Genomic DNA, 13024 nt, shown 5'->3' on the forward strand with positions numbered 1-13024 from the left:
GTGGGAAACCATTTAAGCAGGAATGGAGCTTGCTATAATTTGTATTTTTAAAGGTCCACTCTCTAGCTGCTGTCTGAAGTCCAGGTGGGTTTGGAGGAAAGAAAGGGACAGGGCAAGGCAAAAAGCGAGAAGCCAATTTGGAGACTATTTCTGTAGTTCAGATGAGGGATGTAGGTGACTTGGTCTAAGGTATGGTATTAGAAATAGAAATGGAGAGATCTGGGGTGTATTTAGAGATAAATTAATAGGTTTTACATTGGTTTTATGTTGGATTTCAGGAATTTGGAAAATGGAGAAATTAAAAATAACTCCTAGGTTTTTGACTTAAGACACTAGATGTAATGTAGAGCTATTCTTTGAGATGGGAAAATAAATCCAGAGCTCTGCCTTGTTCTTATTAAGTCTGAGATTCGAGTAGTTATATCTGGTAGGTAATTGGATATTTACACCTAGAACTTCAGAGACTAACTTTGCCCAAGTTAGGCCAGTTTACGATACTGTCAGTGAACTGAATGAAAATCCAAAGTGGATACTAGACCAGACACGGGTCCTTCTAAAATCATTGTGATAATGAGTCGCTTTTCTTAGTGTACTGGTTAATATACTGCATGTTGTAGAAACATCCATAATAAGGCACAAATTCTACTTCCTGTTCTCTTTGTTCTTAAAGTTTATGTCTTTAAAAATAAGTTCATTTGCCGGCTACCAAAAGAAAATCAGAAAGTAGATCTAGATTATTCTGTTAAATAGGGGCAGCACAGAATTATAATATTTGCTAATATCCCTGCCTTGAGTTATGCCTGACATATTTAGTATGCTGTAAATCTGTCTGAATAATGTTATTTGAAGTATTAATTCATAGAATTCTGTACTGTGTAATTTTTGTGTGTGTAAATGTGTGTGTGTAACTGAGATCTTAGATATGAACCATAGTTATCAATAAAAAAATTTTTAGGAGGAGAATCACAAAAACAAGATAACACTATTTAATATCAATAAATTGTTTTTTAAGCTGGAATCACCTTATGGTCTCAATCCCACTATAATTATTAAAAGTGTACATTATACATATATAGCTATTTTTTCTAATAAGGCAGTAATCCCCAGGAAAAGCCATTTATTAAAATAGAGTTAGATAGGATGATGACAAGCAGTTTTCCTATTAATATATCTTTCCCAGCTTGCATTTAAATAGTCTGCTCATATAATACCAATTAAATAGACAAGATGTATCTGGGTGTACAACCTTGAAGTGTATGTATAATCTGTGATTCTTAGCCAACTTGAAATGAAGACTTTTCCTTTAAATATATCTAGGTATCTTTCTCCTGTAAGATCTCCAAAGAAAAAAGGTTCAACTACGCGTGTAAATTCTACTGCAAATGCAGAGACACAAGCAACCTCAGCCTTCCAGACCCAGAAGCCATTGAAATCTACCTCTCTTTCACTGTTTTATAAAAAAGGTTAGTAGATGATTATTTTCAAGAGCATGGACTCTGAAACTAGGCTGACTGGGTTCAAATCGTGTTTCTTCTACTTTCTAGGTACATTACTGGGCAAGTCACTTAATATCTCTGTGGCTCAGTTTCCTCATCTATAAAATGGAAATGATAATGTTGCGAGATCTTTCCTGACTATTCAGAGTCGTTTTTCTGGCCGGAAACCTCTGTAGCCGGTGGTGCCTTTGATTGAGTTTTGCTCAGGCCCACTGGGCTCATTTCAGCCCCTTGGTCTGACAGGCTGCACTCAGCTCACACTACTGGCCTGGGTCCATGCCAGCCAGGAGCAAGTCAGACGTGGAATGGAGAGGGGTGTGTGAGCAAGCATGAGATCTGGCCATTGCACACAGTCAGAAATGCTGGCTGCTGCAGCGGGGCAGGCAGCTCCAGGTGCTGGCACAGGTGCCGGCTCTCTGTGAGGCTGCAGCTGGACCAGACGCACCGCAAGCAGTTTCCACAGCTGGCACCGGGGAACAATAAAATGGCTCCCAGAAGCTTGGAGACACCAGAAACCACAGGGCCCCAAAGAGGGAGTCACAGCCCTGGCTCAAGGAGCTCCCAATTGTGGGCTCCCCGAGGGGCCGCAGCTCTTCTCTCTTCTTTACCCACAACATGGCGAGCAAGGGGCATGTTTCAGCCCTGTTTGTGTTACAGCCCTTTTAGCCTCGCCATTTGGTGGGTCCTGAGTTCTTGTCCTGCAACCAGGAAGAATGAGGTATACAGACAAGAGGAGGGTGAGCAAGATTAAGAGGAGATTTATTGAGCTATAGAACAGCTTAGAGAAGACCCACAGTGGGCAGCTCCTCTCTGTAACCACAACGTCCCGATGAGTGTTCAGCTCCTAGCAGAGAAGGTAGCTCCTCTCTGCAGGCAGGTCGTCCCAACAAGTGTCCAATTCTCAGCAGAAAGGGTAGCTCCTCTCTGCAGCTGCTCGTCCTGACAAGTGTTCAGCTATCAGTAGAGAGGGTAGTTCCTCTCTGCAGCTAAGTTGTCTCTCCATCCTCTGCTCTGCTCTGGCTGAGCCTCGGGCTTCTATGGGCCTCAGCGGGAAGAAAGTGCGCACCGACTGGTACATGGGCGGCCACTAGTGGGCCCAGAAAAGGTACCACAAGTCCTCACTCCTGTCCGTGGGACTGGCAGCGCCCACCCCCAGCCTTCAGGCGCTCCCTGGCCTGAAGGTCGGGCCTCAACAGGGACTCATCCCCTTCTGCCCAGGAGCCCATCTGCCTCCTGCCGCCATCCATGCGTCAATGGGCACCTGTAGGCCAGTGCCAAGCTGCCCTCAGCCCCCGCCTCGGCTTCCCCCCCATGCTTGTCAGCGCCCAAAGTCTGGAGAGGGCTGAGGCGGCAGGGGGCTGGCGTGTCAGCGCTGCCTTGAGCGTGCGCACATCTGGCTGGGCTGCAGCAGCACCCAGGCTCAGCCCTGACTTTGCTCCAAGATTGGAGTGGGCGCTGGCAGCAGGGAGAAACCCGTCAGTGAGAGCAGGCACTTCTGAGCCTGCGAGGGCGGTGGCGGTAGGGGGGTGCCTTCCCAGGCCCCCAAGAATACAGAGATGCCTGGGTCCACAGCCACGGTTTGGGTGGCTGCAGCTGCACTGGGGAGCAGGTGGGACTCCCACCTGCTCCCCAGCCCAGAGAGCACAGGGATGCCTGGGTCCGCAGCGTGGCTTGGGTGGCTGCAGAAGCACTGGGGTGCTCCTGTCCCAACTCGGAAGGGGCGGGGTTCCTGCTTGTCCCTGGCTCCTCCGGGCTTCCTGGAGCATGCCGCCGCATCCATGCCTCCCTGCTGCAGCGGGTGTGACGTACATACAAAAGTAGTGTGTTGTTGCCTACTGCAGACACATTTCCTGGATATTTTCAGGACATTTAAGAAGGCCAGTAACCAGGTCATGTAGCATTCTCTGAGTGTATATATATATATATGGTGGGGTGGGGAGGTTGATTTGAGTGTCTGTGCATGCGTATATACTTCCTAGTGCACATCCACTTGGAGCTCTTTGAAAGACGGTAAAAGGTCATGTTCCTCCATGATAATCTTTTTCCTGATTTTATTCAAGTAAGAATTATGCTGAGCTTTACAGGCATATTGTCAGATATTATCCTTAGGTTAGAGCAGTGGTTTTCAAAGTGTCGTTCCCAACCAGCAGAATCCACATCACCTGGAAATTGTAGAAATGAGAATTCTGGGGCTCCAACCTAGACCTGCTCAATCAGAAACTCTTAAGATAGGGCCCTCAAAACCTTGTTTTAACAACCCTCCAGCTAAGTCTGGTGTATGCTAAGGTTTAAGACCACTGAGATAAATTGTTAGCTTTAAAAATTTCAAATTACCTCATGCAAGTCGTTGAAAGAGATTTATAAAGGATCTTTCTATGATATTTAAAGTAGATGAAGGAAAATTCAATTTTATGGATTCCTTTTCACCAAATTTGCATTTTCAGTAGTATTTTTTATAAACTAAATAAATTACATATTGCAGTCATTTTACATTTAGGTAATCTACAAGTTTACCATTTTTCAACAGAGTATGTTCCATTGGTATTTTATAGAGAAATGTGTGGTTTAATTTTTTTAGGATTGGAAAAATTCATAGACACTGGCAATTATATAATTTAAAAAAATGATTGTTCCTCTTTAATATTGATAGTGGGAATGACCAGTGGTGAGTGATTGATTATTAATGGAATTGAAACAAACCCTATTTGGGTTTGTCTAATTTTACAGTGTCTTATGACCTTTCCTCCACTACTTCCCACCTCTGCCCCAATTTCATGCTGTAATAGTTAGTTCAGCAAGTATCATTCTGCCTTATATGTACCTAGAACTGTGCTAACACAAGGAATCAATTATTTTTAAGGAAAATAGTGGTAGAAAAATCTTAAACATCACCACTAAAGAACTTATTCATGTAATCAAACACCACCTGTTCCCCCAAACACCTATTTTTTAAAAAAACTCATGCCTACATAATGAAGCCTCCATAAATACTCAAAAGGACCTGGTTCTGGGAGCTTCTGGATTTTTGCCCAGCTGGAGGTTCCTGGAGAATAGCGTGCCTGGGGAGGGCAAGGAAAATCCATGCCCCTTCTCACATGCCTTGCCCTCTGCATTTCTTCATCTGTATCCCTTGTAATATCCTTCATAATAAACCAGTAAACATGTTTCTCGGGGGGAAAAAAAAGAGTGGTAGAAATGAGGTTTCTGTTAAAATGCTACTTAACAGCATTATAATTAGAGCAATTTCATGATTTGAAAAAAATCTACTTGTAATTCAAAATGAACAGTAAAAATGACTAATTTTTCTTATTCCCACAGTGTATCGGCTAGCCTATCTCCGGCTAAATACACTTTGTGAACGCCTTCTGTCTGAGCACCCAGAACTAGAACACATCATCTGGACCCTCTTCCAGCATACCCTGCAGAATGAGTATGAACTCATGAGAGACAGGCATTTGGACCAAGTAAGAAAATCAAGCACTTCACCTTCTCTCCTCCCTACTTACTTGTTAACTGATTTCTTTCTTTCTTTCTTTCTTTCTTTCTTTCTTTCTTTCTTTCTTTCTTTCTTTCTTTCTTTCTTCTTTCTTTTTTTTTTTTTTTGTTTTTTTGAGATAGAGTCTCACTGTGTTGCCCAGGCTGGAGTGCAGTGGCGCAATCTCGGCTCACTGCAACCTCTGCCTCCCAGGTTCAAGTGATTCTCCTGCCTCAGCCTCCCAGGTAGCTAGGATTACAGGTGTGTACCACCACGCCTGGTTAATTTTTGTATTTTAGTAGAGACAGGTTTTCACCATGTTGGCCAGGCTGGTCTCAAACTCCTGACCTCAGGTGATCCATCTGCCTAAGGCCTCCCAAAGTGTTGGGATTACAGGCATGAGCCACTGCACCCAGCCTTGTTAAGTGATTTCTAAAGAAAATATTAGATTCAAATGAGAAACTAGATCAATTTATTAGACTTAGTATATATTCACTTTTTGGCTACCATTTACATTTTTGTTGTAATTCTTACAAATTAAAGCTTTAACACTCAAGAGTATATTTTAGTAACTGCTTATTTAATGACACAAAAGATCTTACCTGTAAAAAAAATAGCTGAAGAACCTTCTTATCGTAGGCTTTTTCTATGTAGTAGTGAGCTAGATATCATTTTAGTGTGAAAAAAGCATGAGACTTAAGAATCACTTGATTTAAAACAATACCTATTGAATGAATGAATGAAGTCAATTAGTTTACAATGAGAGAATCATTTTTCAAATCCTCCTTTTACTCTATAAAATAGGTTAATAAGAACAATATACTTTTGGCTGGGTGCAGTGGCTCACGCCTGTAATCCTAGTACTTTGGGAGGCTGAGGTGGGCAGATCGCTTGAGCTCAGGAGTTTGAAACCAGCCAACCTGACAAAACTCTGTCTTTACAAAAAATTTAAAAATTAGCCAGGTATGGTGACTTGGGAGGCTGAAGTGGGAGGATTTCTTGAGCCCAGGAGATGGAGGTTGCAAGTGAGCTGAGATCACACCACTGTGCTCTAATCTGGGTAACAGAGCAAGACCTTGTCTCAAAAAAAATTTTTTTTAATTAAAAAAATACATATATAGTTAATAGCTTTACTGAAATAATTCACACACCATAAAAACCACCCATTTAAAATGTACAATTTGATGGTTTTTAGTATATTCACACAGTTATACAAACACCACCACAATTCAATTTTAGAATCTGTATCACACCAAAAAGAAACTCCATACCCTCAAGCAGTCACCCCCTATTTCCCTACCCCCTCAGCCCAAGGCAATACTAATCTATTTTCTCTCTATGGATTTGCCTCTTCTAGACATTTCATATACATCGAATTATATAATATGTGGTCTTTTGCGTATGGCTTCTTTCATTTAGCATAATGTTTTCAAGGTTCATCTGTATTGTAGCTTGTATCAGTACTTCATTCCTTTTCATTGCCAGATAATATTCCATCATATGGCTATATATCACATTATGCTTATCATTCCTAAAGTGATAAACATTTGGGTTGTTTCCACTTTTTGGCTATTATGAATAATGTTACTGTGAACATTCATGTACATGTTTTCATTTCTCCTGGGTACATACCTAGGAGTAGAATTGCTAGGTCATATGATAATTCTATGTTAACTTTTTGAGGAATGCCCAGATCATTTTCCAAAGTGGCTATACCATTTTACATCCCTACCAATAAAATGTATGAGGTTCTAATTTCTCTATATCCTCACTAACTTTTTAATCTTTTTTTTTTAATCATAGCCATCGTAGTGGGTATAAAATGGCATCTCAGTGTGGTTTGATTTGAATTTCTCTGATGGCTGGTGATGGTGAGCACCTCTTCATGTGTTTACTGGCCATGTGTATATCTTCTTTAGAGAAATGTCTATTCAGACCCTTTGCCCATTTTATTTTTTTATTTTTATTTTTTATTTTTGACACGGAGTCTTGCTGTGTTGCCCAGGCTAGAGTGCAGTGGCACGATCTTGGCTCACGGCAACCTCCACCTTCTGGGTTCAAGCAATTCTCCTGCCTCAGCCTCCTGAGTAGCTGGGATTACAGGTGTGTGCCACCATGCCTGGCTAATTTCTGTATTTTTAGTAGAGATGGGGTTTCATTATGTTGGTCAGGCTGGTCTCGAACTCCTGACCTTGTGATCCACCCACCTTGGCCTCCCGAAGTGCTGGGATTACAGGCATGAGCCACCATGCCCAGCCCATTTTGTTTTGAGACATGGTCTTACTCTGTCACCCAGGCTGGAGTGCAGTGACATGATCACAGCTCACTACAGCCTTGAATTCCTGGGCTCAAGTGTTCCTCCCACTTCTGCCTCCTGAGTAGCTGGGACTATAGGCACACACCACCACGCCGAGCTAATTTTTGTATTTTTTGTAGAGATAGGGTTTTGCCATGTTGCTCAGACTGGTCTCGAACGATTGAGCTCGAGTAAGCCACCCACCTTGGCCTCCCAAAGTGCTGGGATTACAGGCATGAGCCACCATGCCCGGACTGCCCATTTTTCAATAGGGTTATTTGTCTTGTTATTATTGAACTGTAAGGGGTCATTATGTAGTCTACGTACAAGTCCCTTATCACATATATAATTTGAAAATATTTTCTCCCATTCTATGAGTTGTTTCACTTTCTTGCTAGTGTCTTTTGAAACACAAATTTTTTATTTTGATGATGTCCTATTTATGTAGTTGTTTTCTTGTTACCGATGCTTTAGTGTCATATCTAAGAAACCAGTGCCAAATCTGAAGTTGTTAAGAGTTATCCCTGTTTTCCTCCAAAAGGTTTATAGTTGTAGTTCTTACATTTAGGTTTTGCTCCATTTTGAGCTAATTTTTTAATATAGTTGAGGTAGGAGTCCAGCTTCATTCTTTTGTTTGTGGATAACTAGTTGTTCCAGCACCATTTTTTGAAAAGTTTTTTTCTCTCCTCATTGACAGTTGTCAAAAAATCAGTTGACTGTAAATATATAAATATTTATTTCTGGACTCTCAATTCTGTTTCATTGATCTACATAAGCTATTCTTATGCCAGGACTACACTGTCTACACTTGGCTGTAGGATGCCAAGCAAAAATGATTTGGCATTCTTGGCAATAGTAGGTAAAAGCAAGAATGTTGCAGAAGCAATGAGTACTTAAATTAGGCTATAAAATTCATACAAATAAAGTCTGACATTTTAAAGTCACAGGGAATCATTTTCAGATCTTATTTTTGCATTTAAAATATCTTTTATTGAAATGTAATACACATATGTAAAAACCTGTGTATCAAAAGGATACATTCTAACAAAAATTCATCAACTGAACTTAGTTATATAACCAGCATCCAGATCAAGAAACAAGACATTGTCAGCAACACAGAAGACTCTCTTACATGCTTTTCCAGTCACCATAGCCTCCTTACCATCACCACCAAGTGTGTTCAATATTATTTTATCTAATAGTTTGAAACATTTTCACACCTGGCTTTTTAAAGTGCTAGTTATACAAAATTAACTGATTCTAGTTTCAACTTTTCTGGGAAACATTTAAGAGACAAGAGCCAAAGGTAGGGTAATTTACAAACCAGGTGATCAGTCCTGAATAATTGAGCCTTGGTGATTTGCATTTTGTTCTTTAAACACACTTTGGGTTAAACACTTCATGTAGACTTTCAAACTGAGCTCAGTATGGAAAGAAATAACTCAGTAGGAAATTAAACCTTTCTTTTTTGAGGCTAAAAGAAAGAAAATGATATTTTTAAAGAACAAAACTATGTAATAAAATTCTGACTACTTTTACATCATATTTATTTACTAGATTATGATGTGTTCCATGTATGGCATATGCAAAGTGAAGAATATAGACCTTAAATTCAAAATCATTGTAACAGCATACAAGGATCTTCCTCATGCTGTTCAGGAGGTAGGTAATTTTCCATAGTAAGTTTTTTTGATAAATCCATATCCATAACATAACATAGGTAATTTTATTCATTAATGAGATCATATATTCTGTCTGACCTTATTATGTAAATTCCCAAATAAAAACTTCTATATTATTTATTTGTAACTTAAATAGAATTGGAAAGATAAGGGTAATTATGAAATTACCCATATTCATAGTTTTTTATAAAGTTAATAAGTAATATTTTATCTCTGTAATAAGCAGGTATTTGTAATAAACTTGACATGAGTCATAGAACATTAGATATTCTTTGAAGTCATTTTTATTACTTTATAGGAAAATCCAGTATAAATGCAGACTTGCAAATAAATAATACAAATGTTCAGTATAAACACATTTTGTGTTTCCGGTTTACCTTCCCTTTAGAGAAATAGTAGTAGTAAAATATACTTGGTATGACACATTTCATATTGTTCTGTGAAAAGTGAGTTGTGGGATATTTTTCCCATTTATTATTGGAGTTTTCAAAAGTAATACAAACCCAGTCATTTTTGTTTGTATGTTTGAAGTTATTTTCTAAATTCAATCATTTTAATTGTATATATCAGAGGCATCTGATATAACCTCTGTGTTTTTACCTAAAATTTGAGTGAAATCTAACTATCACTAAAATATAGTGCTTTTACTAAATGTCTACTTCTTGCAATTGAGTAATGCATACTGAAACCCTTATAGATTGGGGGGATACCGGGAGGTATAGGCCAGAGAATGTAGTCCAAATATTGATGGATAATATTATTGGTTTTTGCTCAGCTCTGGCCCTTTGATTCCCATCATGCTTTCCATTCTACCAGCCTATCTACTCCTCTCTTCTTGGATGGCCAGCTATTCCATCTGCTGCTGCCTGGCTATTTCTCTCAATCATTCTGTGACATTTCACTTCTAGAAGAGCAGCTATAATCCAAGCCTAAGAAGTAATTTTATTTATTATTTTTTCCTTTATAATATGTGCTTCTTACCAGTCAAAAAGTATTATAAACTATTAGAAAAGAAAATCTACAGGCAGAAATTTTTAAATTCGTTTAACAAGTAAATTTTACTTTTTTTTTTTTTTTTTTTTTACTGTTCTTCCTCAGACATTCAAACGTGTTTTGATCAAAGAAGAGGAGTATGATTCTATTATAGTATTCTATAACTCGGTCTTCATGCAGAGACTGAAAACAAATATTTTGCAGTATGCTTCCACCAGGGTAGGTCGAAAGTATCCTTTGATTGGAAAAATCTACTGTAATGGGTCCACCAAAACATTAAATAAATAATCTACTTTTTTGTTTTTGCTCTAGCCCCCTACCTTGTCACCAATACCTCACATTCCTCGAAGCCCTTATAAGTTTCCTAGTTCACCCTTACGGATTCCTGGAGGGAACATCTATATTTCACCCCTGAAGAGTCCATATAAAATTTCAGAAGGTCTGCCAACACCAACAAAAATGACTCCAAGATCAAGGTGTGTGTTTTCTCTTTAGGGAAGTAGTAAAGAATGAGGGGGATTATTTTGATCCAAGAATAAAAAATATAAAGCATTCTTCATTTCAAATAAGCTAGACTCTTGAAACTCTATTTGCTTATTTAAGTAAACATAATAAGAATATGGGGGCGAGGTGAAGAAAATCGATTTACTTGGATGGGTTTACAGATTTAGTTATCAGCTTTCCTGACTGTTAGGGTATCTTCTTTTGAGAACGATTTGAGAACCACTTTGGTTATATGTTTCAAAACACTTTCATATTTTTGTAAATAGCCAATCTGCTAAACAAAGCAGGTTACTTTAGGTTGAGTACTTTTAGTTTGTAGTTTATTGGATGTCCTGTAAATTTTGCTTCCTGTGGATTTTTGCTTGTTATATTAAATGTAGATTACTGTCAATTAAGTCTTTAGAGGTCCATCCCTAATCCTGCTGGTGGCCTCTTTACCACCTCACCTTGGGCAGGTCTCTATCTCTACTTCACAAGGGTGCTGTGGATCAGGGAAATGATGAGTATGAAGCTGTTTTAAATTCTCAGATGAAAGGTTGTATGCAACTACAAATCATTATATTATCTTCCACATCCAACCACAAGTGCTCTCTGGCTTTGAAGTGCTTCAATTGCCTAATTATATGTTACCATGGGCTATTTGAAACTGACTTTATTTGTGTAAAGTAGGAGGCAGATTAGCTAGTATAGTTAATGTGGTCTCATCTCAGGAATTATCAGCCTGTATGGCTGTAGCTAATGGGCAAGAAAAGGGGGCATATATTGGCCTTTCAGAAAATACTTGCGTGGTATATTTAATTATTTAAGTAGTACATACTCATTATAAAAATTTCAGACTCTACAGAAAAATATGAAGTAAGAAATAATTGGCAATATGATACAAATGCTCTCATGTGTCTCTGTATCATCCTTTATTTATTTGATGTTCTTGTAGTTGGATATCTGTGTACTGATATCTACTACTTGTTCTAAGCTGCTAAGATGCCACATCATGTCTATTTAAGAAAATTTACATTGTTCCATGCCAGTATATGAAAATGTACACTTAGGTAGTTTTTTTAATAGTGATAATTAGTCCATATTATGGTGATAATGATGGCTACTTGCTGATCCTTAGTGAAATAAATTCTGTGTTGGTATTCTTCAGCAAAAACATCACATTCTGAACATCCTAACTAATAAATCATTGACCAGGCATTAGGAGAGCATCTTAACACTCTACCCAGTATATTTAGGTACTCTGGTTAATCAAATATTATATGTAGAATGATGGCCACTTATCAAGGAATTGGAGGACAAAAAATCTCTATATTCACTAGTTCCATGTTCATGTTTTCAAATCTTTGTTGAGTCATGTCAGGCTAATGATGTTCTTCAGCTTTATTATCAAGAACATAAATTATATGGTTCAAATAAAGACAGACTAATAAAGATTTCTGACTCTATATATGATATATGATAAATAGCCTTTACTGTATCAATATAGATGCTAATTGGAATTCTGATTATTACCTAATATTCCAAGTTTTTTCCAAATATAACTTGAATTTTAAATGAGAAAATATGAAAGAAATTTGATAACTTACCCACTGATTTATGAAGAACCAAGTAGGGGTAAACTTGAAACTTTCCTTTTCCCTCCCTAAACATGGGCAATGGCAGAATATGTTCTTGCAGACCTATAGCTTTTGCTTTAAAACTAAGAGACTAGGTGAGTATATGATTAAACGGGCACTCTTAGAATAATTCCCAAATGAATATAGTTTGTCAGTGGTTCTAGGGTAGAGGTAACCTTTAATTTGGTATTCCTAATAGTTCAGAGTGATGTATCTATGCTCATCTCTGCAAAATTGTGTATGGTTTTTTATTACTAATTGGTATTTCATCTTAACTTGACAGAATCTTAGTATCAATTGGTGAATCATTTGGGGTGAGTATTTTCTTTCTATGAAATATAATAGTATGCATTGTAAGTATAAAAGAAATTAAAGCTTTCTATAATGTGAATTTCCAAATGCAATTATTCAAACACCTCATCCAGGCATATTGCATAGAATTTTATGAAATATATATATCTCAGATTTAATTTCAAATCAAGTTTAATCTCAAATCATACTCCTAATTGGTGAACTTCAAAACTTTTCTAAATATCCATTTGAGATTATATAATACATATATACATTTGTGTATATACATACATATATACGTGAGCTGTTTTTGCTCACAACACTTCTATCACCAAATGTGTGAGATTTTTTCTCACACAAATCTATTCTTCAACTCTCTGGTGTTCTACAATTCAATTCAATTCTGACACTAATTACCCAGAGTCAGCATCAGACTCCATAGGTTCAAGGGCTCAGTCCCACAAAAATGGTCTCACTGCAGACACCAGTCACAAGTGTCAGGTCCCCAGGCTACACCACACTTCCGTCTGACTTGAATACAAAGTTGGGGGGTTCCGATAGTGCCTCTTCCTTACAGGTTTGATCCATTGCCAGAAATACTCACAAAACTCTGGAAAATATTTTACTTACTATTATCAGTTCATCATAAAAGATACAAATGAACAGCCAGA

The 13024-nt window shown here is 38.2% G+C and overlaps 1 protein-coding gene across 3 annotated transcripts in view; it reads left to right on the forward strand.

Moving 5' to 3' along the window:
- Positions 1–13024, forward strand: part of RB1 (RB transcriptional corepressor 1) — a 183806-nt gene that overhangs the window by 162926 nt on the left and 7856 nt on the right. For all 3 annotated transcript variants that reach the window (XM_055244932.2, XM_055244934.2, XM_055244933.2), the window contains exons 19-24: positions 1318–1463; positions 4815–4960; positions 8825–8929; positions 10048–10161; positions 10255–10418; positions 12346–12376. In XM_055244932.2, the coding sequence (XP_055100907.1) occupies positions 1318–1463; positions 4815–4960; positions 8825–8929; positions 10048–10161; positions 10255–10418; positions 12346–12376 (706 nt within the window). The remainder of the gene's footprint in view (positions 1–1317; positions 1464–4814; positions 4961–8824; positions 8930–10047; positions 10162–10254; positions 10419–12345; positions 12377–13024) is intronic.

This window comes from Symphalangus syndactylus, chromosome 15 (genome assembly GCF_028878055.3).
Source record: "Symphalangus syndactylus isolate Jambi chromosome 15, NHGRI_mSymSyn1-v2.1_pri, whole genome shotgun sequence".
In the NCBI taxonomy this organism is placed as follows: domain Eukaryota; kingdom Metazoa; phylum Chordata; class Mammalia; order Primates; family Hylobatidae; genus Symphalangus; species Symphalangus syndactylus.